Here is a 25,822-nt window from a genome sequence, read left to right on the forward strand (position 1 = left end):
GAGACAGAGTCAGAGACAGAGACAGAGAGAGACAGAGAAGAGGGAAGGAGGAAGAACACACACACACACACACACACACACACACACACAGTGGAGGAAATTCATCAGCAAAATTGCAGAATAAAGTTTCCCTTTCTGAATAAACTGGAAAAAAAAGAATGAAAGCTGATAAGATCTGACAGATCAACACTTTTAGAACACTGGAAATTGACCAAAAGCTTAGAGTCATTCCGGAAGCAATTAGAAAAATCCCCTCATCAGAAAAACCCATCGCAAAACTCAACAAGCTCTATGAAGCTCTAATTTACTCCAGTCTTCTTCTTGATTCCTTCTTTCAAAAGTCTACTTTTATTAAAAATAGCAGACCCTGGGTTGGTAATGTGGCTTAGTGGTAGAGTGCTTGCCTAGCATGTATGAAGCCCTGGGTTTGATTCCTCAGTACCACATAATCAGAAAAAGCTGGAAGTGGTGCTGTGGCTCAACTGGCAGAGTGCTATCTTGAGCAAAAGAAGCAAAAGAAAAAAATATGGTCTCTAATCAAAAGATAAGATGCCATATGCTAGCGCAGGAACACCACATGTGGTAAAGACCACAAGCAAACTGATATTTGGCAATAATTTTGGGTCTATTTTCTTTGCTCTAAGGGAGTCACAGCTTTTCTCACCTCATAGTGCTTAACTTTTGACCTTCCTGTGCCCACATGAGGATCTCAGTTAGGCTCTATTAATTCTGGGGTTAATAATTCTTGGGTTTTTGCTTTTATTCCATTCCGTTCTACAAAATCCTGGACGCTTGGATTCCAGCATTTTACAGTTCTCTTCACTAGACCTTAGTACATCTTTTAGTGTTTATTACTGAATACCATACTTCTGTTTCCCTTATCCCTGCGGTGGGAAGCATCACTGTCAAGACCAGCCTATCATTCTGCTACCGAAAAACCTCAGGGTTTATTAGCTAGTGGAGGAAGTGCTGTTTTCCATCCTCAAGTGTGACAGTGACCTTTATAATTTCGCGGGGGTCTCCAGGCTGAAAAATGCACTGTCAGAAGTCCAAATTTACATCTAGATGGCCAAAGGCACCATTCAAATTCACATCCAAGCTATTGTTCCTTCCAAGTCCATAGCTTAAATCTAACTCCTGCTCTTTTATATAAAACAAAACCAGGGGCTGGGAGTTTGGCCTAATGGTAGAGTGCTTGCCTAGCATGCACGAAGACCCGGGTTTGATTCCTCACTACCACATTCATAGAAAAATGCTGGAAATGGTGCTGAGGCTCAAGTGGTAGAAAGCCCAAGGTCAGTGCTCAGGCCCTGAGCTCAAGCCCAGGACTGGCAAAAAACAAAAAAACTCCAATAAAACAAAACAAAACAAAACAAAAAACAACAAGCAAAGCTAAAGATCCAGAAGCACATTTCTCCCCCTTTTCAATTAGTGATCTACTGTAATTTGCTTTACAATTCATGGAAATGGGGGTAGCAATACAGTAAATAGGAATTGACAAAGACACACCTTTCCTGAACCTTTACCAGGTTTGAGGCAGGTTATAGGACCATGCCAAACTGTTGCAACCTGTGTAGTAAGAATACGGAACTTTGCTGGGAATGGAGCTTAGTGGTAGAGTGCTTGCCTAGTATATATGAAAGCCCTGGGTTTGATTCTTCAGTACCACACAAGCAGGAAAAGCCAGAAGTGGTGCTGTGGCTTAAGTGGTAAAGAAGCTCAGGGATATGTCCAGGCCCTGGGTTCAAACCCCAGGACTGCCCCCCCCCAAAAAAATAGTACTGGAAGAAAAGCACTTGGCACATACATTTAGGCTCCAGGACAATCTCCTATGCTATTGTGATCCCAATTTAACACCTGTGTTTTCCATTTCACTCTCTAGAACCAAAACATAAACCACCCGGTGCCCACAGGCAAGTGAAATATACCTTAAACTTGTCATTCTTTCTTTCTTCTTTTATAAACTTTGCTGAAAAGATTAAATCCACATTGCTCTTATGAAATCGATTCCTGCCCTGAGCTCTCTGGTCACTAGGCAAAGACTTCCATTTTTCCAGTCCTCTCGGTCGTCGTTGTGAGATGCAGATGCTCATCCACACACTTGGTCACACAAAGGTCCAGTTACTGGCTCACCAGAAGCTCCTTCTTCCCCCATGGTCTCGAACCTTTGGCTTTATCATTACAATGCAGGGTGCATCAGGCCAGGCCATCCTGGAGCTTTTCCAACTCCTTGGTCACCAAGGCCTGTGCTTGAGTCGAAGGCGCATCTGCTGCATGGATGCCTGGCTATCTAGCCTCCCAGCAGGTGGCGCTGCACCAGGACTCCAGGCTCTGCATCTTCGAGATGTTTGAGCCGCTGCACTTCCATTACTCCCATTGTGGCAACGCCAAGTTGCATTGTCTTGGAGACTGCTAGGGGGTCCTTTTATTTATTTATTGCCAGTCCTGGGGCTTGAACTCAGGCCCTGGGCACTGTCTCTAAGCTTCTTTTACTATAAGCTACTGCTTTACCACTCGAGTTACAGCACCACTTTGGGCTTTTTCTATGTATGTGGTACCAAGGAATCGAACCCGGGGCTTCCTGCATGCTCATGAGGCAAGTCCTCTATCACTAAGCCACTTTCCCAGGCCAGATTTCTTCTTTTTTTAAAGTTATTTTTGAGATATGGCTTATAGATTTTGCCTAAAGCCAATGTCAACGAGCCGCCCTTTTACTCTTTTTTATTTTAAATTTTTGGCAAAGAGGAGAGAGCTGTGGACTCACTGTTAATATTCTGAGCTGGAGTGGTAGTATGGGGATTTAGGTGTGGTGCTGGCACATTGGGAAGAAGGTTCTCACACAAACGACCCACAGAGCTGGCATTGGTGGCTCACACCTGTCGTCCTAGCTACTCAGGAGGCTGAGATCTGAGGATCACAGTTCCAGTCAGCCCGGATAGAAAAGCCCATGAGACTTGGATCGCCAGTGAACCACCAAAGAGCTGGAAATGGAGCTGCAACTCCAGTGGTAGAGTGCTAGCCTCGAGTAGAAAAGCTTAGGGACCCCGCACAGGCTTTGAGTTCAAGCCAGGTCCAGCGATGGATTCTGATATGACAGGATACAGCGTGAGAAAGCTATCCACAAGCAGGAGACGGGGCCTTGAAGACAGACCCCCCCCCCACCGCAGACCTAATGGCTTCTTCCTTAACCTCTGTCTTCTCGCTCAGACCCCACAAAAGCCCAACTCCAACCCCACCTCCTCACACAACCTCCATACCTTTGGGAAGGTCTGTGCCCCTCAGTTTGCTTCTACCACCAGTCCTGACAATTCTTTTCTTCTCCATTTTCCTACCATTGCACCCCAACTCCTCTGTCCCCTTAATCTTTGGCTTTCTGAGCCCTTCAGTGTGGGAAAAACACGTTCTGTTGTTTGAGAGCTTGGAGCCACCATTCCTCTCCCAGTGTGGCTGTCTGGGTTAGGGTTCTATGCATTTATTCCCTAATCCAATAGGGAGGGAGTGCGACCCACCTTGGGGACTTAAGGGAAGGTGGAGAGGTACAGGTCCTCTGAGAGCAGTCTCCCGAATCTTTGGTCACCTGGACAAGTCAGAGCGGCACGAAGCATGCAGGGCAAAGCCCTCCTCGCACTGATGGCTCACATCTGTAACCCTGGCTCCTCAGGAGACTGAGACCTGAGGATCATGGTTCAAAGCCAGCTTAGACAGGAAGTCTATGAGACACTTATCTCCAATTAACCAACAAAATGCTGGGCGTGGAGCTGTGGCTTAGGTGATAGAGCAGTAGCCTTGAGGAAAAGAAGCCCACAGGGACTGTATCCAGGAACTGAATTCAAGCCCTACGACACACACACACACACACACACACACACACACACACACACACTCACGAGACAGAGCCAGAGGTGAGAATATGGACAGCAAGGGAGCCTCACCTGGGAGTGAGATAGCCATGTTAGCCATGTCACATGTTTCATAAAGAGCAATGTATGTATGTCTATAATCTCAGCTACTCTTTCTGCCAGGACCCATCACTCCTCTGCTCAACTTAACAGCCCAGTGAGTTCAGAGGCTTGAACTGGGCACCATGACAGTGGAGCCAGGGAGCCAGTCCATGGCATAGCTGAGGCAAACTGAGGCACTAGTAGGTGGGGGCTGAGTCCCAACCCCAGAGTTTGCTGTCCAGCTCTCCTCCCACCCCCAGCGCCCTCTCTTCTGGCTGTGTCAAGCACTGTGTCCCTGCCCACACTTTTCTGGGGTGAGGGTGTCCTCATCCTAGTCCTTGTTCTTTTTCCTCACTTAGGGAGGGATGGATCACAGTGGGGGCTGCTTGCGGGGTTCATATAATGTGGGGATCATATACACCCCAGGCCAGAGTGGTGGCAGAGAGAGGGCAGAGGAGAGAACAGGAAGGTGGCAGGCCTGCATGAGGACCAATGGTCAGTCAACTCAAGTGAGCCAGGCCCACTCTGGGCACTGCTAGAACACATGGGATGCAGGCTGAGCGGTGGGATACAGATTTGGCCTCAGGCTCAGGACAGGGGTTCATGGCTGAGCCTGCGGGTCTGCGGGTCCGAGCTCTGCCATGTGTTCTGTGACTCCCAGAGGTGGTCACCCAGGGCAGCTGGGCAGTCTCCAGGGCATGGGACTAGAACTCAGGGCCTGGACTGTTCCCAAACTCTTTTGCTCAAGGCTAGTGCTACCCACTTTGAGCCACAGCTCCACTTCTGGTTTTTCTGGTGATTAATTGGAGATAAGAGTCTCATGGACTTTACTTGTCCAGGCTGGCTTTGAATCAAATCTCAGCCCCCTAAACTAGAACGTTATACGAGATACCTAGTGTTTGGGCTCCCCCTTCTGGGACTCGGGTAGCATGCACTTAGGTCGGTGGATTCCTTGGTTTTCTTGTTTCTCTTGTCTCCATGGACACAGATGGTTCTTGTTCGCTCCTAGCTCTTCTCTCTTCTTGCTTTGACCTTGCTCAGGAGCTGTCATCTTCAACACAATTTCCTGTTGCGGTAATTCCTGCAAGCAGGCGTGTGCAAAACACACAATTCACTTGCCTTTTTTTTTTCCTCCCTTTCCTTTTTTTTTTCTTTCTTTTTTCTGCTTCTGTGGCTTGAACTCAGAGCCCGGGCTATCCCTAAGCTTCTTGTGTCTCAAGGCGAATACTCCACCACTTTGAGCCACTGCGCCAGTTTTCTGGTGGTTAATTGGTGATAAGGGTCTCATGGACTTTCCTGCCCAGGTTGATTTTGAACCATAACCCTCATATCTCAGCTCGTGAGTAGTGATGATGATTGGCCTGTGCCACCAGTCCCTGGCTTCATTTATCTTTTTATTATTGTTTTCAGACATTAGTGGGACTTAAGTTTTCTAGGCAAGTGCACTACATTCAGCCATGTTTCCAGTCCTCCCCTCCCCCCCTTTTTTGTGTTAGTCCTGGGACTTGAACTCACTTGCCTGAGCACTGTTTCTGAGCTTTTTCACTCAAGGCTGGTGTTCTACCACATGAGTCACAGCTCCACTTCTGGCTCTTTTGGTGCTTCATTGGAGATAAGTCTCACAGATTTTCCTGACCCCCAAACTGGAAGTGGAGCCATGGCTCACACCTGTAATCGTAGCTACTCAGAAGGTTGAGATCTGAGGATCAGAATTTGAAGCCAACCCTGGCAAGAATGTCTATGAGACTCTCGCTTCTACTTAACCACCTAAAAGCCAGAAGTGGAGCTGTCACTCAAGTGGTAGAGTGCTAGTCTTAAGCACAAAGCGTCAGGGACATCTCTTAGGTCCTGAGTTCAAGCCCCAGTACTGGCACAAAAAGAAAAAAAAAAACATTTGCAATCTCTTGTGTCTTGGCTCAGGCTCCCAGGCTGTCAGCACCCATGTGCAGGCACAGGAAAGGGATGAAATTTATGAAGACACTGGCCTAGCAGTTGGTGAGTCACAGGGTAGGAAAAAGAATTTCCAAGGGCCTGGGAATGTGTCCTTGTGTTGTCACTTTACTTGAGTCGCCCTATCATCTTTGGGCCCCAGTCTCTCTATCTGTGAAATGGGAGTAAAGGGTAGCAGCCAGGAAGATGGTTTGAGGGTCACAGGGGCCTTGCACACAGTAAGTACTCACTTTGTCTCTAGGCCTCTGTCCTTCTATCCTCTTCATCTGGAGTAGATGAGGCCAGGACTGCTGGGTTCTTCTGGGATGGGATGGGACTCGATGTGGTGAGGGAGGGGGCCCTCAGGGTGTTGTGTGGTGTATTTATTTATTTTGGTCAGGCATGGGGCTTGCACTCAGAGCCTGCGTGCTGTCCCTGAGCTTTTTCATACAAGGTTATTGCACTCTACAACTCTGAGCCACGACACCATTTCCAGTTTTCTGGTTAATTGGAAAGTCTTGTGGATTTTCCTGCCCAGGCTGGTCTTAAACTGCAATCCTCGGATCTCAGGCTCCTGAGTAGCTAGGTTTATAGGTGTGAGCCACTGGCACTTGGTAAGACTTTTTTTTGTGTGTGTGTGTGGGGGGGTCATGGGGCTTGAACTTGGCCTAGATGCTGTCTCTGAGCTCTTCAGCTCAAGGCTACAACCCTACTCTGGAGCCAAGCCTCACTTCCCATTTTCTAGAGGTTAATTGGAGATAAGAATCTCAGGTCCTTTTGTGCCCAGGCTGGCTTTGAACCTTGATCCTTAGCTATCAGCCTCCTGAATAGCTAGAATTACAGGTGTGAGCCACTGAGCCCGGCTGAGACACTTCTTTTTTTTAAACAGAGCAAAACAAAACTGGAAGTAGAGCTGTGGCACAAGTGGTAGAGTGCCGGCCTTGAGCAAAACAATCACAAGGTAAGTGCTCAGGCCATGAGTTCAAGCCCAGGACGGCCAGAAAAACAACAAGAAACCCCCACATTTCCTTCAGCAAGAGGACTCAGCATAGAAGAGAAGAGCCAGCACCAAGGTCAAGCTCTACACACAGGCACATCACTGGGAAAGAACAAAGCATGGGGATTGGAGGTGTGGCTCAACTGGTAGAACCCTAGCCAATAAGCGAAAACATCGGGTACTGAGTTTGAATCCTGATATCAGGTCTAAAAAGAAAAGAGAAGAACAAAGCATGTCTACCTAGGAGTACAGAGCAGTTTGCATAGTTGCAATTTCAATCTGCAATATATCTGTATTGTCTTGTTTGAGCAAGTGAGTTTGTTCTCAGCCGGTGCTGGTGGTTCATGCGTTGTGACCTAGCTACTCAGGAGGTTGAGATATGACGATCATGGTTCAAAGCCAAGCCTGGGTGGGGAAAGTCTTATTTCCAATAAACTACCCAAAGCCAGAAATGGTGCTGTGGCTCCTGTAATATCTGTCAGATAGCTCTACAACTCTCTTCATATTAGAGACTTTCTATCTTAGGCAAGCGTTTCCCTCTTGGCTTTCAAAGTGTGGCTGGGACCCATATTTGTAACTTTCTGGATGAGACAGTCAGAGGCTGGCTGAAGTTCGAGAATCTTCTTTGGCTGAGATCAGAAGTATTTCTGGTATCCGCAGCTGTTTTGTTCCTGGAGGGTGGGGAGCTTTATCCTGAATACTTTCTAACTACCGAGTTCTCCTGCTAAGCTTCTATCCAGGACCTCAGCGTACCTTTGTCTGGGGCTACTTTGTGGTGAGATACAATGGGATTCCTATCAAATATCCCATAGTTTTCTTCCAAAGAAATGGGGGAGAGAGTAAAGTGAAAGCGGGGCAGGGGGATCTCCCTGATAGTTTAATGATTTGTGAATATTTTCCACTTTTCTTTTTCTTTTCTTTTTGCCTGTCCTGGAGCTTGAACTCAGGAGTCTGAGCACTGTCTCTGGACACCTTTTGCTCAAGGCCAGTGCTCTGCCAGTCGAGCCATAGCACCACTTCTGGCTTTTCTTATCGTACCGAGAAATTGAACCCTGGTCTTAGTGCATGCTAGGTGAGCATTCTACCACTAGGCCATGCTCCATTTTTCTTTTTCTCTAGCATCACTGGGGTTTTGAAAGCAGGGTCTTGTGCTTGCTAGGCAGGTGCTTTCCTACTTGAACCATGCCCCTTAACCATTTGAGCCCTGATCTTACCACTTGAGGCATACCTAGTCCTGGCTTTTCATGTGTATGTGTTTTTATTTTTGGTGCTGGTACTAGAGCTTGAACTCAGGGTTTAGGTGCTGTCCCTTAGCTTTTCTACTCAAGGCTGGTGCTCTACCACTTGAGCCACAGCTCTACTTCTGGATTTTTGGTGTTTAACTGGAGGTAAGAGGCTCATGGATTTTCCTGCCTGGGCTGGCTTCCAACCACAATTCTTCAGATCTTAGCTTCCTGAGTAGCTAGGATGACAGGTATGGCGATTTCTGCCCTAATCCTTTTGTTTTTTATTTCATCTCATCTGCTTGTTTGGGGCTTAGCTATGACTTATTTTTCAAGGAGGTTAAGGACCTCTTCATTTTATTGATGTAGGCCCTTATAGCTATAAACTTTTTTTTAGAGTTGCAGTGACCCAGAAGGTTCTAGAAGGCTGGGCTTTCATGTTTTCATTGTATTCTTAGGGACTTTTTGAATTAAAAAATTTTTTTCTTCTGCAACATATTGTTCAGCATACAGGAGCTTGAAGATTTTCTGGAGTTTCTTTTGCTGTTAATGTCTAGTTTTATTCTACTGGTTCAACTTTCTGTGTAGTTGCTCAGATTTACTTTGTGTCCTAGGCTAGGATCAGTTTTGGAGGCAGTTCCATGAGCTGACATTTCCAGCTGAGTCTTGTCTTTTAACTGGGAGAGTTGAGTCCACTGAAAATGAACATTAAAGATCCTGAAAAGTATGACGAATAAAAAACAAAATAGGGCTTAGAGTTTGGCCTAGTGGTAGAATGCTTGCCTGGCATGCACGAAGACCTGGGTTGGATTCTTTAATACCACATACATAGAAAAAAGCCGGAACTGGTGCTGAGGCTCAAGTGGTAGAGCTGTAGCCTTGAGAAAGTCCAAGGACAGTGCTCAGGCCCTGAGCTCAAGCCCAGGACTGGCAAAAAAAAATTAAAAACAACAACAACAACAAAATAGCCAGGCTGGGAATCTAGCCTAGTGGTAGAGTGTTTACCTAGTATACACCAAGACCCAAGTTCGATTCCTGGGTACCAGACACTTAGAAAGAGCCAGAAGTGATGCTGTAGCTCAAGTGGTAGAGTGCTGGCCTTGAGAAAGCTCAAGGACAGTGCTTAGGCCCTGTGCTCAAGCCTTAGGACTGGCAAAAAAAAAAAAAAGTAGCCAGGCACCAGTTGTTCACATTTGTAATCCTAGCTACTCAGGAGGCTGAGATCTGATGATCACAGTTCAAAGCCAGTCCAGGCAGGAAAGTCTGGGAGACACGTTTCTCCAATGAACTAGCAAAAAAGGTACAAGCTGAGCTGTGGCTCAAGTGGTAGAGTGCTGGCCTTCAGGAAAAAAAAAAAGCTCCGGGACAGTGCCCATACCCATACCCAGAGTTCAAGCCTGAGGGCCATCACAAAATTTAAAAACATACTGGAAAAGAGAAAGCACTGAAGACAACTTTAAGCAAAATGGATTGAAGATAAAATGGCATAAGAGGACAGGCACAGCCTTTTCACTCTTATTGCAAAAGGGAGACATAGTTGACAGGAAACAAGTGGCAGGCATCAAAAAAGCTCAGAAGGGGCCAGGAGTTTGGCCTAGTGGTAGAGTGCTTGCCTAGCATGCACAAAGACCAGGGTTTGATTCCTCAGTACCACATACATAGAAAAAAAGCCAGAAGTGGTGTTGAGGTTCAAGTGGTAAAGCTCTAGCCTTGAGAAAGTCCAGGGACAGTGCTCAGGCCCTGAGCTCAAGTCCAGGACTGGCAAAAAAAGAAAAGAAAAGAAAGAAATCTCAAAAGAAGGCCGTGCCTCAGTGGCTCACGCCTGTAATCCTAGCTACTTGAGGAAGCTGAGATCTGAGGATGGTGGTTCAAAGCCAGCCTGGGCAGCAAAAAAATCCATAAGGCCCTCATCTCCAATTAATCATCTAAATGCCAGAAGTAGAGCTGTGGCTTATGTGATTCAAAGCACCAGCCTTGAGTGAAAAAGGCTAAAGGACAGCATCTAGGCCATGAGTTCAAGTCCTCCTAGCATCAGCATATGCACGCACATGCACACACACACACACACACACACACACACACACACACACACACACGAGAGCTTATACAGTATCATGACAGACAGCAAAGTTTTGGATCTTGAATTAGCTTTCATATCTTGGACGTTGGCCTGGGAAAGTCCCATTTCATTGACTGACTTGGCTCAGTCCACGTAACAGCCAACATTGCTGTTTCGTAGATGTAGATGTCTTTCATTGTTGATACCTCGGTCCATCTGGGGCCTTGGGGGGAATCTCTGCTTCCAGAATCACTCTGGGCATTGCCATAGTAGGACTTTAGGTCTGGGAGATGGACAAGGCTTGGGGCCAATCTCTTTCTAGAAGCTCAGGGAGAGGGGGAGGCTCCATCTCCATTGTCCATGGAGGGGACATAACCAAATTGTTTCACGCAACAAGTTAACACACCTTGACTCTATGCCACGAGTGGGATTCCCTGAAGCTTCTTCATCCTTCCTTGACATTCCTGGATGCCGGGGCCTCCCGGCAGCAAATTGGGGTTCCTGAAATAAGGGGCAGGGACTGGAAAAATTAGAAGAGAGACAAACACATCGAGTCCAGGAGGTCTGCAGCCCAAGCAAAAACTGCCGCCTCGTTTATTCTTAACTCAAAGTTTTTTTCCTCCCTGAGACCAGGGCACTCCCAGGTGTTACATCCAGATGGTTAATCAGGGAACTGTTGGGGGTTACATTCATATGGTAAATCTCAGATCAATTGAACAGGAGAAGGCCAAAAAGCAATAAGACAATCAAGCAATTATCTGATGCAAATCAAAGTACAGTTTGATTCCACTCTTGCTCCCGACATATCCCCCATCTTTATTTTAAAAGAAGCACAAGTGCAATTTCTATTCTTTTCACTATCTCTAATTATCTCATTATCCTGTCTCGCTTTCCAAAAATGACTGGTCCCTTCATCTAAAGGGGATAGATGGGCGGAGATTCGGCTTCTGTGACTTCTTCAAGCTGACTCAGGGGCGTTGTCTCTGTGCTTGACCAGGGACCTTAAGAAGCCTAGCCTGTTTTATTAGGGATTGCAAGGATTAGATATCAGGAATAATAATTTGCTCCAAACTGGAGATCATATTTAACATTTAACAACTGCACGAACCATCTTTGGCTACAATAGTGTAGTTACATAGCACCCATTTGCAAAGGCCTTTTCTTGATTGTCTGGGGAACTAAATTTCTGCAACCTTAACAATGCTTCAGTAGTCAGATCTAAACAGATTAATAGAGACACAAGTCTCAGATCCACAAACTTTTCCTGAATTTGTGGCTGGTGTCAAAAATAAATAAATAAATAAATAAATAAATAAAAATTTCGCTCAATTAGGGCTTTAAACTACCCACTATCACAGAAGATTGACAAGTTCCTGCCCAGTTATGAAAGGCACGGGCATTAGTAAGGCATGCTTACAAACTATTCTATGACCTCCCGGCTCTGATTAATTTGATCGGCCAAGCACAAGTGACTAAGATCTGACACCATCTCTGCCGTCCAAGCAGAGGCTTTCTGCATCGTGTCCCAGTAGAGTTTCTCCACACAGGGATAAATGTCCCATTGGCAATTCACTTGCTTAGTTGCTGGACTTGAACTCAGGGCCTGGGCACTGTCCCTCAGCTCTCCAGCTCAAGGCTAGCACCCTGCCACTGTGAGTCCTGAGCTTGGTGCTTGAGTGCTGTCCCCCAGCTGTTCAGCTCAGAGCTAGCACTCTGCGGCTTCGAGCTCCCAAGCAACTCTGCCTTAATAGCACTCTGCTGCCAGATTAGACACCACAATCACACAGGGACTTTGCTTTGCCCGGGGTTGGCTCAAAACTGCAGTTTTCAGATCAGTGAGTCCTACAAAAGGCCACGTTTCTCCAATTAGAGCAACAAGGTGGTCTACACAGAAATAGTCTCTAAGCATGAGCTTACCTAGAACCTGGAAAAGGCCAAAGTTACATCTGAATAAGGATTGCTGTTCTTCTCCAATGGGCTAGCTGGAAGTTACAAGAGCAAGCTGAAATAGCAATTAAGCAATTACTTTGGTAGTCCTGATTTTCCTTTTCTCTCTTTCTTTAAACATTTAAGACAACTTCACTTTCAAATATTGTTTAGAAACCCATTTCCAATGTTCTTAATAACTTTTACTGATACTGGCTTAAACAATTAACACCTTAGCCTTTATTTGCAATTGAAAAACCTTTAAGGGCACAAAGAACTCCTGCCCTCAGGCCCCCTAGGGCCCAAGGCACTCCTCTTGCCTTTTAGAAAAAAGGGGCTCTTATGCAGTTTAGATTACTGTCTAAAACTCCAACAACAGTTTAAACTCAAATAACAGTTTTTCCCTAATGCAAGAACTATAGACATCAGTGCACCAAAAGTCTAAGTCTGGACTTAGTTTCCTTCCCCCTTTTTTTTTTTTAAACATTCCTTTAAAATACTAATCACATTATCCACATTTTACCATCAGATTTCTAGTGTCAGTTTGCAAGAAAGGACAGGCAAAGTTTCTGACGTTAATGAACAATTTTACATTTAAATCTCTAATACATGTTTCCAAACTTTAACTTAAAGTAATATATCCCAAATTCCCTAACACCTCTGTGCTGAACAGGATACAATGTTTACAATGTAAACAGTTGTATGCCCTGCAATAAAATGCAGATTTCAGGATCTAGAAAAATATTTACCAGTTTTTCTTTAAGACAACACAATAATTCTTTGAGACATTGTAAAACATCCAAACCTAATATTTTTCTTGAAGTTTAGACTCAGATTTACCCAATTGCTTTTGTGTTTCAAATGAGCTCAACCATTGTTTTATACAGCATGCTGACAGTTTAACCTTGAACATGTTCACTCACACCCATTCGCACACACATTCATACTCAAAGATCTTAAAGCGCGCAAAATTAATATCGGCCGTTCATTTTCCAGAAATTTTAGTATCATGAGGGTTTTTTGCTAATCTTATTCTTGTGGGTGACAACCAAGTTTTAAAACAAAGCTTTTTAACAAAGCGACTAGCTAAAATTTAAGACTGAAGTTTGTGTCCTGCCACCAACTGTCTCCAGACTGTCACTTCGGCAGGTAGTAGGAAAAAGGAAACTAGAAGGAAGACTGCAGCTGCTTTGTCTGGCCTCTGCTCACCTCAGCTGCAGCCGATTGGGAGGGGCCATACTAGGCCGCAGTGGAGTCAAAACTTTTTACTTCCCAGAAATATTCAAATAGATAACAAGGATGTGCTTGAGTACGCACAGAAAAACCATAAGGATCCATATTTAGAACTGGTACCAATTTTAAAGACAAAACTGGACAAAACAACAACAACAGAAAATACCCAAGGAAAACTATAACACAAACAAGACAGAGAAGCGGAGACTTTTAAACAGAATCAGACATTGACATATAACAAGAAAATTGGACTCAATCAGATACACTTAACACAAAAACATGAGCTCAGCTGTTTTTAGATTTAGACATGTCTTGCTGGTGGGACTCTCAGGTATGCCTTGATATTGACAAGAAACTCAGAAGGGGAAGGGGGGTCAAGGCGTCCCTTGACCACCCAGGCCTCTATTTTAGGCCCACAGTGCACCCTCCTTTTTTTTTTTTATTAAATAAAATAAAATAAAATAAAACAAAACACAGACATACAGGGGGTCGGCCGACTTCTACTTACCTCTGGAGGCCTTTGCTTTTCACCTGGGCATCTTTTACAAAAAAGGTTATTAAGAAGAGGGATGGTAAAGACAAAATAATGTCACATATTAAATTGTGTAGAGTCAATGAATATGTTAAAAGGTCCCTACATAATAGTAAAAGGAGGAGAAACACAGCTCATATGAATGTGTGGAACAAGTGGATCAGTAGCAGTCCCAATTGACATGCACAAATAACTCAGGTCCTTTCCACGTCGCAGGATGCACCACTGGAGGGTTGGGGGTGTAGGCCCAGTGAGTCGCTGCTTGGATGGCCACTGTCACTCTCCACAATCCGAACGCAGCGTTCAGGCAGCCAGCGGGCGTCATTTTCTCCTTGTGAAAAAACACATACATGCCCTCGACCCCAGGTTAGAACAGGATCGGGTCCATGCCAAGCACCAGTTAGGGGATCCTTCCACTTTACTAAGGCAAAAGCACGCTGCTCTCTTTTTTCCCAGAATCGCTGAGCAGCAGATAAATTATTTGAATCCAAATTCAAAAAATTTAAAACAAATAAAGCATGATTAAGTATATTCACAGGGGTAGCGGGATATGACTCTCCTTTCTGTATTTTAGCAATTTGATGTTTTAATAATCCATTAGCTCTCTCCACGATGCCTTGACCTTGAGGATTGTAAGGAATGCCTGTAATATGAGTGATATTATAGGAACGGCAGAAGGATTGAAATGCTCGGCTTGCATAGCCAGGGCCATTATCTGTTTTTATTTGCGAAGGAATCCCCATCACAGCAAAGCATCGAATGCAGTGAGAAATACAATGTTTAGTGGCTTCCCCAGCAAGGGGGGTGGCCAAGATAAAATTAGAATAAGTATCTACAGTAACATGAACATATTTTAATCGGCCAAATGATGGAACATGCGTGACATCCATCTGCCAAATGTGATTAGAAAGCAGTCCTCGTGGATTTATACCTAAATGGGGGGCTGGTGAAAAAGGGACACAGTTGGAGCAAGTTTTAACTATTTGACGTGCCGCTTCTCTAGATAATTTGAACTGTCGGCGCAAGGCTCGACTGTTTTGATGGTGGATGGCATGTGACTGCTTAGCAAGTTCAACCTGAGTTAAGTAAACTCTGGTGGCAGAGTCAGTGACCGCATTGCCCTCACTTAAAGGGCCAGGAAGATTAGTGTGAGCTCGAACAAAGCCAAAAAAACAGGGGTGGTTGCGAGAACAAAGCAAAGTTTGTATTTGGCGAAATTGGGTCTGAATATTGGAGTTAGTAGTTCCAATAAAAGGAACAGTTTCTATGACTTGAAGAGCACGAATTACATACTGACTGTCTGAGTATAAGTTAAAGGGCTCGTCTTGTAACAGGACGAGTGCTTGTAAAACAGCCTCTAATTCCACCTCTTGGGCGGAGGAAAAACCTGTAACCCAGGATTGAGTTTTCCCATTAATGGTCAAAGCAGCCGTTCCATTTGAGGATCCATCTGTAAATACCAAAGCGGCAGAAGATAAAGGCGAGGCCTGTACTATGGAAGGAAATAGAAACGTATGACACGCAGCAAATTGGAGAAGTTTGTTAGACGGGTAGTGATGCAAAATTTTTCCCGTATAATTGGCCCAAGCAATGGCCCAAGGATCGCAATGGGCGAATAGCCAATCTTGTTGTTGTAAATTATATGGGACACAGATAAAATGAGGTTCCTGACCTAAATATTTACGGGAATCCACTCGGCACATGTGTATCAGATTAGCTACCAATTCGTAGTAGGGGGTCGGCACTTTGCCGGGTGTTGATGGTAGATAAAGCCATAAAAGTGGGCCATCCTGCCACAATACAGCAGTTGGGGAGTGAGAAGTAGCTAAAATGTAAACTCCCCAGGGTTTAGAATAGTCACAATAGGTCATTTGTTGCTGGGAAATTGCCTTTTCTACAATTTGGATGGCCCTCCTGGCGTCGGGATTTAATTCGCGCAAGGATGTAGGGTTGGTATCTCCTTTTAAGAGATCAAAGAGGGGTTTTAACTCTCCTGTGGAGAGCTTTAGATAAGGCCGAAGCCAATTTATATCTCCTAAGAATTGCTGAAAATCATGAAGAGTTCTTAAGTGTGAAGTTTTTAATTGTATTTTTTGGCTTTTAAAATAGTGTGGGCCTAATATATGGCCTAGATATGTAAAAGGGGGGTGTTCCTGAACCTTTTCAGCTGCTATTATAAGGCCAAAGAGGCTCAGATCTTGCTTTAGTTGTCCAAAGGCTTGTCGTACGATGATAGGGTCAGAACAAGCCAACAAGATGTCATCCATATAATGAACAATATAAACAGAAGAAAATTTTTCACGAGTGGAAGAAATGGCTCTAGCTACAAAACTTTGACATAAAGTTGGGCTATTTGCCATGCCCTGTGGAAGCACAAGCCAGTGATATCGCTTCATGGGTTCTTTAAAATTAACAGAGGGGACGCTGAAGGCAAAGCGCTTACAGTCTTGAGGCGCCAGGGGTATAGTATAGAAACAATCCTTCAAATCTATAATAATCTTATAAGTATCCTTTGGGATTGCCATGGGTGAAGGCATGCCAGGCTGTAGGGCCCCCATCAGTTCCATTGTGGCATTTATTTTTCTCAAATCCTGTAACAGCCTCCATTTACCTGACTTTTTCTTTATAACAAAAATTGGAGAATTCCATGGAGAGTTAGAAGGGGCCACATGCCCCAAATCCAGCTGTTCCTGTACCAGCTGCTGTACTGCAATGATCTTTTCTAGTGAAAGAGGCCACTGTTCGACCCATACCGGTTCTTCAGAGAGCCAATTTATGGGATCAGCATGAGGGGCAGGACAAATGACAGCTCCCATTAAGGAATACCCTAATCCTTGTCTCGTAGGGCGAGACTGGGGTTGGAGCGGCTCTAGCTCCCCCTGTGCTGCTCGGCCTAGTCCCCTAAAGGGGAGGAGGCCTTGATCAAGTAACTGCTTAGTGACCGCAGCACTAGGACTAAACATATACACTCCCATTTTTTCCATGATGTCACGACCCCATAAATTAATTGGCAGATGATCCAGGACAAATGGCTGAAAATGACCAGAGTGCCCTTCCTCATCTCTCCAAACAAGGATCGCACTGCTCTGCTGTGGGTCAGTTGCTTGCCCAACCCCCTGTAGGGAAGTCATAGAGGTTGTCAGGGGCCATTGGGCTGGCCAATGTTTCTTAGATATCACAGACACATCTGCTCCAGTGTCTAATATTCCCTTAAAGGGCTTTTCTTGTATAAATATAGTCATCTCAGGCCTCTCTTGTTTTATGCCTTGTACCCAATAGATATCAGAAGATCTAGATCCTCTCTGTCCACATGGGGAATTAGTAGTCTCCCCGGGAGGTAAAGGGACGAGTATTAGTTGTGCCAATTTTTGACCGGCTGGGATCGATACCACGTGTTTCGGGGCAGAGGCCATAACTTTGATTTCTCCAGTAAAATCCTGGTCAATTTTGCCAGGTGTAATCTGTATCCCTTTAAGGGCTGAGCTACTTCGCCCTAACAGCAATCCAGCCACTCCCGGGGGAAGGGGGCCGAAGACCCCCGTGGGGAGAGCTTGTGTCCCCATCTCTGGGGTCAATACTGAGCAGGTGGAGGAACAGAGGTCCAGTCCTGCACTGCCTGGGGTGGCACGGAGGAGGCTGGAGACTGATCTTGGGGGGTTGTTAGAAGATGCACTTGTGGCCGAGAAGAGGGAGGGACTGCCCCATGGTTTTGCGGGGCCAGGGGCTGGCCCCTTCTCCAGTTTCCCGAAAACGGGCGGCCATTGCGATCTGTTCTTGACCTGCAATCTTTAGCCCAGTGCTTCCCTTTACCACAGCGTGGACATATGCCAGGTGATTTTTCTCTCTTTTGCCTGGCCTGGCGTGGGCATTGCGTCATCCAATGTCCTATTTGTCCACAAGAAAAGCAACGCCCTGGGGGTCTAGCATCCCGAGAATGCCGCTGATCTCTATATTTTAGAGACTCAGTAACAGTCTTTCCTTGAGGAGCAGCGGCTAAAGTAAGGCCTTGTACATGGGAGGGTCCAATATCAGCACACAGTGAAATAAAGTCCGTGATTCCTCCCTTATTCCTATGGGGTCTGATAGCCGCCTGACAGGCGGCGTTGGCATTTTCATAGGCTATGTGTCTAACTATACTCTTCCTTGCATTCTCATCTTGTACTAGGCAGTCTGCAGTCTCCATTAATCGAGACAAAAATTCTAGATAAGGTTCATTCGGTCCCTGTTTAACTTCTACTAGATTTTTTGTACGATTGGAATTGCGTAACTTTTTCCAAGCCTCTCTCGCCGCAGCATTTATTTGTAAATAGGCCTCCTTTGCATAATCCAATTGATCTTCGGTGTTTTTATAGGTTCCCTCTCCTAACAACTGATCAACAGTGTAAGGCAGGTTCTTAGACCTATTTGTTTCAATTTTAGCCCGACACTGTGCAGTGAACTCTGTCTCCCATAATAAGTACTCTCCTGCACTAAGGCATGCTCTGGCAAGCCGCTTCCAGTCATTCGGGCATGCAATACCAGCACACGCAGCCTCCAATATTACTTGAGTAAAAGGGGCAGTTGGCCCATATTGGGAGCAGGCATTTTTTAAGTCCTGTAATAGTTTAACAGGAACAGGTTGATGGTATACTTGTTCATCATGATCAACTAAACTAGGGAAGCATCGAGGCCCTGAAATATCTTCCCTCTCTCTAGCAGCCTGAGTCAGGTTTAATTGCGATGCACTGTGCCTGGTTGTAGTGCCTGGTAAAAGGGACTTGTTGCTAGGGCCTTTAGGCTTGCCTAAAGGTTGAGAAAGGGATTGAGGCCGTAAGGCTGCAGCTGGAGGCGGTGGGTGTGAGGGGTAAGGTTTAGAATCAGACACCATAGTGGCCTGAGGGTCATATTTCTTTCCTACTTCTGGGGGGGCTCTCTGCTCTGTCCCCATTTTCGATAGAAGATGTAGCATTTCTTCTAACTTCTTCTCTATCGTAGCCACCCGGCCCTCCAATGACTCATCATAACTTTCCTCCTTGGTATTCAAACCTGAATTCTGATACTCAATATCTACTGGTTGTTGTTCCCTTTTCAAGAACTCACTTTGACTCTCTTGGGCTGCGGCATATGGCTCAGCCTCAGGTTCTTCAGAAGGGTCCTTTAACTCATAAAGTTCCCTTAATTCAAGATTAAGTTCAGCATTTTCATGTAGAGGATCTATGTATTCACTTACTAAATTCCATACAGTAGCAGCCTCTACTGGGGTCTTTTCGGGGCCATATACATCATAATAATCTAGAATTCTTTTTCCTATCCGCTGCCAGGCTTTTTGGAATTCCTCCTCTATAGACCTCGGGCATGCCTCCTCGACAAACTGTAGGAAGCTCTGAAGCACCCCTTTTTCCACCCACGTTCCGTGGGCTTCAAATAGGCCTGTTAAGATCGGTAGAAACAACCCATGGCTATTAGCTTGACCCATAATTTTTACTCCTGACTATACTCTCTTAATAGTCCTACGATGTGTTACTCACCACAGGGAGGGGTCCTTCACCTTCGTCCCAGATTTTCAGGTCCCTGTTCGGGCGCCAGATGCCGGGGCCTCCCGGCAGCAAATTGGGGTTCCTGAAATAAGGGGCAGGGACTGGAAAAATTAGAAGAGAGACAAACACATCGAGTCCAGGAGGTCTGCAGCCCAAGCAAAAACTGCCGCCTCGTTTATTCTTAACTCAAAGTTTTTTTCCTCCCTGAGACCAGGGCACTCCCAGGTGTTACATCCAGATGGTTAATCAGGGAACTGTTGGGGGTTACATTCATATGGTAAATCTCAGATCAATTGAACAGGAGAAGGCCAAAAAGCAATAAGACAATCAAGCAATTATCTGATGCAAATCAAAGTACAGTTTGATTCCACTCTTGCTCCCGACACCTGGAGAGTCTGGCAGGAGCCAGGCCCGGTCAAGAGCAATGCCCCTTCCTCCAGCCTCTTCCGCCCACACTGGTACCCACTTCCCTGTTTCTCTTCCTCAGTGAGACTAGATGAAAGGAGTAAGGCACAGGCTGTGGTCAAGAAAAGCTGTTCATCCCCAGCAGTCCCTGGCAGGGAGGGACAGCAGCCAACCATGCATGACCCCGAGGAAGAAAAGAGACCATATTTGGGTGAGACTGGGCTGGAACTATGGGGGTTCTGTCGGGACTGCCCTAGGTGGAGGTTTTCTAGGATCACTGGCCAACTCCTAGACTCAGACTGAGCAGGGCCAGCAGCTGAGAAGGAGTGGACAGACGTCTTCCAGGATCCTTGGGACCCAGGGGGGTGAAGTCTTGGGGGCCCTTGGGTATGGGAAGTGGAGGTTGAGACTGCATTCCTGAGCTCTCAGAGGGAAGGCAAAGGCTGGGTCTTGGACTCCATCAGGCCTGGATAGCTATCATCTTGGATTTCTAGGCCTAGAGAGACTGAGATTTTGGCTTCTGGGCATTGTGAAGGTAGAATCTGTGATCTGGAATTCCTGAGTCCTGGGGAGAAGAGACTGCAGATGCTAGGATATCCTGGGGCCAGGGTGAGGAAGAGACATTGCCATGCTAGAACCCCATCTTTCTCCCCTACAGGGTCTCAGAGCCGTGGCTGCCTCTTCCTGGTCCTGCAGCTGGTCTCCATCAAGCTCTTGGCTGGGCTTCTTGTGGCCATCCTCTTTCAAGGTCAGGCAGGCCTGAGAGTGTGGGTTTCCTGGACTGTTCCCTCAGCTGGGACCACAAAGTGTAGGAAGGAATTGGGGAGAAAGCTATGTTTGGGTCTTTTAATGGTTCCCAGGAATTTTGTATGTTCCTCACCTCTGCCATTTGTCCATCTGGTTCACACTTTCCTGGATGTCAGAGGTTTTTTCTATTATTATTATTATTGGCATTATTACTATTTTTTCCTATTATTATTATTATTATTATTATTATTAGCAGTATTATCTTGTACTAGTTCTGGGGCTTGAACTCAGGGCCTGGATAATGTTGTCCCTGAGCTTTTCCCACTCAAGGCTGGCACTCTACGGTTTGAGTCACAACTCCACTTTTGACTTTTTGCTGGTTCACTGGCACTAAGAGTCTCACAGGTTTTTCTTTGAAGTGTGAGCCTCAGATCTCAGCCTCTGAGTAGCTATGAATACAGGCTTGTGCCACTTAGCACCCTACAAGATCCTTTTCCTTGTTAAATGAGAGTTATCAAGGCAGACTCTAGGAAGCGATGCTCCCGAGAGCAGAGTGCAAGATATGGTGCACAGTAGGTATTCCATAATTTTCATTTCTGTTGTACTTGGCCTAGAATCCAAGGACTTTAGCTCTCAGGAGAAGGAGATGATCTACCAGGACCTGATTAAGCTGAAAGCTGGAGTGGGTAAGTGACCAGAAATGTGTCTCTAAGGATTTGTCTAAGAGAGTCTCCACATCATGTCACTGTGTTCAAATCCCTAGCCATCTCCAGGCATTGTGAGATGGGATAGAGAGTGACATTTTAACACAGCCCTAAGTGGCTGTGTTCCTGGTAGAAACTCAGTTAAACAGGCTCTTGGCCCCAGGGCCCCTTACTTCTCAAAATCTGGAGGAGATGGAGTACAGAAATGAATCAAGAAATCAAGAAGGAGATGGCTTGCTCCCTCCTCCCCTCCCCCCGCCCCAGGGCACTGGGACACAGAGGTGGGGGGGATGCAGGTTCTGACTGGATGGCATCAAGGCTGGGCAGACATAGGAATGTGGACATACAAATAGGCATCCAACTCTCTCCCACAGACCGCCTGTGCCGCCCCTGCCCCTGGGACTGGGCATTCTTCCAAGGAAACTGCTACTTCCTCTCTAAGACCAAAGAAGACTGGAATAATTCGGTTGCGGCCTGCCAGGACATGGGGGCCGAATTGGTGGTCATCAGAAGTGATGATGAACAGGTTAGGGACATGTCTTTTGACCTCCATCTTGGAGAATTGTGCATCTGGCCGCTGGTGACAGCTGGGGAGGAGGAGGTTGGTCAGACAGCATTTCTGCAGGAGTACAAGCTTAGTCGATTTGGATAGGAGAAGAAGGGTGGAAAAGGCCTGGCAAGGAGATACCTGCAAGTTCTGAACTCGAATGCATGCCATGGCGGGGGGGACAGAGGAACCCCTAAAATGTAAAGAGAAACCCATAGATGTGCAAAATATTCTGAGTGGACCCTTTGCCAGGGCGTATGGTGGCAAATGCTGCCACTGTGTCTGAGGTCCAGCCACAGAGGGAGGGGGGAAGGGGGGCAGAGCCGAAAAGGGAAACTGAGGACAATCATCAAGTGTGAACTGACATGAGCTGGCTCCAGCACTTAAATGCAGCCATGAGTAAATCCCTGCTCGGATTCTCAGAATTCATAGGAAAGATAATCATGTCCTGTTTCCAAGTGTGAAAGTAAGTGTGTGTGTGTGTGTGTGTGTGTGTGTGTGAAGAGCAGATCTTCTTTGTGTTAGGCAGAACCCAATTGCACACTGTACACCCCATGAGTGGAAGTGAGGCCTCTTGAGCCCAGATGGGGATTCATGGGCCTGGTATAATAGAAGGTTGGACATGGAGGAGACACTGGCTGCAAAGGGGGTACAGACCTCCCTCCTGACTCCCCTTCTTCCCCTTCAGGGCTTCCTGCAGGTGATTTCTAAGGATAAGGACCCCTCCTGGATCGGTCTCTCAGATGTGAGACAGGAAGGCAACTGGCTGTGGCTGGATGGCACACCTCTGTCACCAAGGTACTGCAGAATTTGCTTTAGAGTGGGGTGTAGTGCTGAAAGTCAGACTTTATTATTATTATTATTATTATTATTATTATTATTATTGTTCCTCCCCTACCCCAATCCCCGCCCCAGCTACACTAGTCTATGGTTATTTACAAAATGGGAGGAAGTTAGTCTTCAGTACAATGTGCAGACGGAATGAGAGGTGCCTGCAACTCCACATTCGAGTTGTAAGAAGAGCTTGGAGCTGGGTGATTGACTTTAAATACAATGTATTTGTAGAAAAATAGAGATGTAGCCATTCCCACAGCATAGGCACTATTGTAATTGAAAATAGATTTTTTTCCCCATTCCTAGGGCTTGAACTCTGTGCCTAAACACTGTCCCTGAGCTCCTTTACCTTAAGGCAAGTGCTCTACCCCTTGAGCCACAGCCCCACTTCCGAATTTTTTCGGATTAATTGGAGATAAGAGTCTTATAGACTTTGAACCTCGATCCTCGGAGCTCAGCTTTCTGAGTAGCTAGGGTTACAGGCATGAGACATGGGTGCCCGCCCGGCTGCACACATAGTTTTCTAAGATTATGAGAGGGTGTGTACATTGCATCTGTAAGACCAGATGTGGGACAGGAGCAGGACAGGATAGCATGGAGATGGTAGAGTTTCTGTGGGCCAGAGCCTCTACTGTTTCCATGGATATCAAAATAGTTGATGTAGGTTAAGGTGTCTACTTCTTTATATTTATTTATTTATTTATTTATTTATTTATTTATTTTTGGTGGGTCACGGGGCTTGAACTCTGGGCCTGGGTGTGATGTCCCTGAACTCTTCAGCTCAAGTCTACCACTCTATCCCTGCGCCACAGCCCCACTTCCCATTTTCTAGTGATTAATTGGAGATAAGAGACTTTGGTGCCTGGGCTGGCTTTGAACTGGGATCCTCAGATCTCAGTCTCCTGAGTAGCTAGGATTACAGGTGTGAGCCACCGAGCCCGGCACGGTGTCTACTTTTAAGCAAGTATCTATGGGTTTTGGGCTTTAGATGCTCCTCTAGGTGTCCATTGTTGGGTCTGGAATGGTGAGAGTAGGTAAGTAATGACCCATATGACAAGAGTCCAATAAGAGAGGTGGTATGGAGACCAGGTGGGTTGCTTTGTATTTGAAAGTTACATGCTGAGCAAGAGAAAACTGGTGAAGCTTTAGACATTATCTCAGGCAAGGTACAAGGTCAAGGTCAAGCAATTCAGGCACACCACTGGGTCCAGAGCAAGATGCATCAGCCATCCGTGTCCAGGCACATGTGCAAATGTCAAGTTTCCAGGACAGCAAACACTGTCTACAGAGGGCTCACTTACTATTTTTTTTTGACCAGTCCTTGGGCTTGAACTCAGGGCCTGAGCACTGTCCTTGGGCTTGTCCTCAAGGCTAGTGCTCTACCACTTGAGCCACAGCACCATTTCCAGCTTTTTTCTACGTATGTGGTACCGAGGAATTGAACCTGGGTCTTGCATGCTAGGCAAGCACTCTAACACTAAGCCAAACTCCTGGTCCTGCTCACATACTTTTATTTTCCTTCCTTCCCTTCTTTCTTTCTCACCTTCCTTTTTCCTTCTGTCTCTCCCTCTCTCTCCTTTTCTTCCTTTTTTCTTTCTTTTCTTCCTTTCTCTTTCTTTCTTTCCTCCCTTTTTCTTTCTCACCTCCCTTTTTCCTTCTGTCTCTCCCTCTCTCTCCTTTTCTTCCCTTTTTCTTTCTTTTCTTCCTTTCTCTTTCTTTCTTTCCTCCCTTCTTTCTCTTTCTTTTTTCTCTTCTTTCTTTCCCTCCCTCCCCCATTCCTTTCCTTTTTTTCTTCTGCTGTACCCCATCTCTTCCTTCCTTCCTTCCTTCCTTCCTTCCTTCCTTCCTTCCTTCCTTTCTCTCTCTCTCTCTCTCTCTCTCTCTTTCCTCCCTCCCTCCCTTCCTTCCCTCCCTCCCTCCCTCCCTTCCTTCCTTCCTTCTCTCTTTCTTTCTCTCACCAGCCCTGGGGCTTGAACTCAGGGCCAAGGCATTTCCCCTAAGCTTTTGTGCTCAAATCTAGATCTCTACCACTTGAGCCACAATCACATATCCAGCTTTTTGTTACTTAATTGGAGATAAAAGTCTTCCAGATTTTCTTGTCTGGGCTGGCTTTGAATCACAATCTTCATATCTCAGCCTCCTGAGTAGCTAGGATTACGGGTGTGAGTCACTGGTGCCCAGCTCAGCTCACATTCATCTGTTGTTTCTAGACTTGAGAAATTCTGGAAGCCCCTCAGCTTTGACACTGAGAAAGAAGATTGTGCAGAACTTAGCAGAGGTGTATGGGCACGTGACAAGTGTAAAGACAAGAAATTCTGGATCTGCAAGAAGTCCTCATTGTCCTGCTCTAGAAAGTGAAGCCTGGCTTTGTTTTTCTTTTTATCTTTGTGGCTTCATCAGCTGAAACATTCCTTTCATATGGGAGAAGTTTATCCCTTCATTAATGTTCTCCCTCCTATCTGTGGCCACTGAATTCCCAACAAGAGTTTTCTCCCAAATTCCTATATGGGCCACAGCTTTTCCTCCTCCTCTTATCTCAACCAGATTCCTGGTGCTCTAAAATTGTGGCTGTTATCTCTCTTTGCATTGTCAGTGAGAGACATTCCAGATGTGGTTCTAATCCAGGAGTCTTGGATCTCTTGTTGAGGCCAGATTGGTGTGTGTACTTGACCTATCCTTGGGGAACTTGATTTCCTTCCTTTGATGGGGGAACTTCCTCCCATCAAATTCCATCCACCTCTCCTGCCTTCCCCCCACCCCAGCCACCTTTTAAAAATACCAATGAAGATTTGAACTCAGGGCCTGGGTGCCATCTCTGAGTATTGATTGGTTGATTGATTGATTGCTCAAGGCTAGTGTTCTATCACTGAGCCACAGCTCCACTTCTGGCTTTCTGGTGGTTCACTGGAGATAAGAGTTTCATGAACTTTCCTTCCACGGCTGGCTTTGAATCCTGATCCTCAGATCTCAGCCTCCTGAGTCACTAAGATGGCAGCTATGAGTCTTGGACATCTGGATCCTGCATCTTTTTGCCTGAAGAATTTCCCTGGTACCCATCCTCACATTGGAAGCACCAGGAAACAAATGCTTGACTGTATTGGTCTGGAAATACCCCCACTCCTTCCTCTCATGGGGATTGTCATGATGGAAAATGACATTGGGCTCAACCTGTCCAGTGCCTGTCCAACTCTGAAGGACACAGAGGTCCTTCTCCTGTCACATCACTTTA

The 25,822-nt window shown here is 45.9% G+C and overlaps 1 protein-coding gene across 1 annotated transcript; it reads left to right on the forward strand.

Annotated features, from left to right (window-relative positions):
* Nucleotides 1-2,278: 2,278 nt before the first annotated feature.
* Nucleotides 2,279-24,951, forward strand: LOC150068811 (CD209 antigen-like protein E). The gene is made up of 7 exons (XM_090329184.1): nucleotides 2,279-2,381; nucleotides 19,844-19,972; nucleotides 20,420-20,509; nucleotides 21,123-21,194; nucleotides 21,587-21,738; nucleotides 22,448-22,557; nucleotides 24,804-24,951. Exons 1-7 carry the CDS (start codon nucleotides 2,279-2,281, stop codon nucleotides 24,949-24,951), a joined length of 804 nt encoding a protein of 267 aa, XP_090185310.1.
* Nucleotides 24,952-25,822: the final 871 nt, after the last annotated feature.

Source organism: Megascapheus bottae, chromosome 1 (genome assembly GCF_031878675.1).
Source record: "Megascapheus bottae isolate mThoBot1 chromosome 1, mThoBot2.hap1, whole genome shotgun sequence".
Taxonomy (NCBI): Eukaryota; Metazoa; Chordata; class Mammalia; order Rodentia; family Geomyidae; genus Megascapheus; species Megascapheus bottae.

Excerpts from the sequence above, each read along its gene's own strand:
- LOC150068811 (XM_090329184.1), top strand. The coding sequence starts at position 2,279 with ATGCCTGGCTATCTAGCCTCCCAGCAGGTGGCGCTGCACCAGGACTCC. Across the intron at positions 2,382-19,843 it reads CTTCCATTACTCCCATTGTG|TGAGACTAGATGAAAGGAGT; the intron begins GCAACGCCAAGT and ends TCTCTTCCTCAG. Across the intron at positions 21,739-22,447 it reads TCAGAAGTGATGATGAACAG|GGCTTCCTGCAGGTGATTTC; the intron begins GTTAGGGACATG and ends CTTCCCCTTCAG.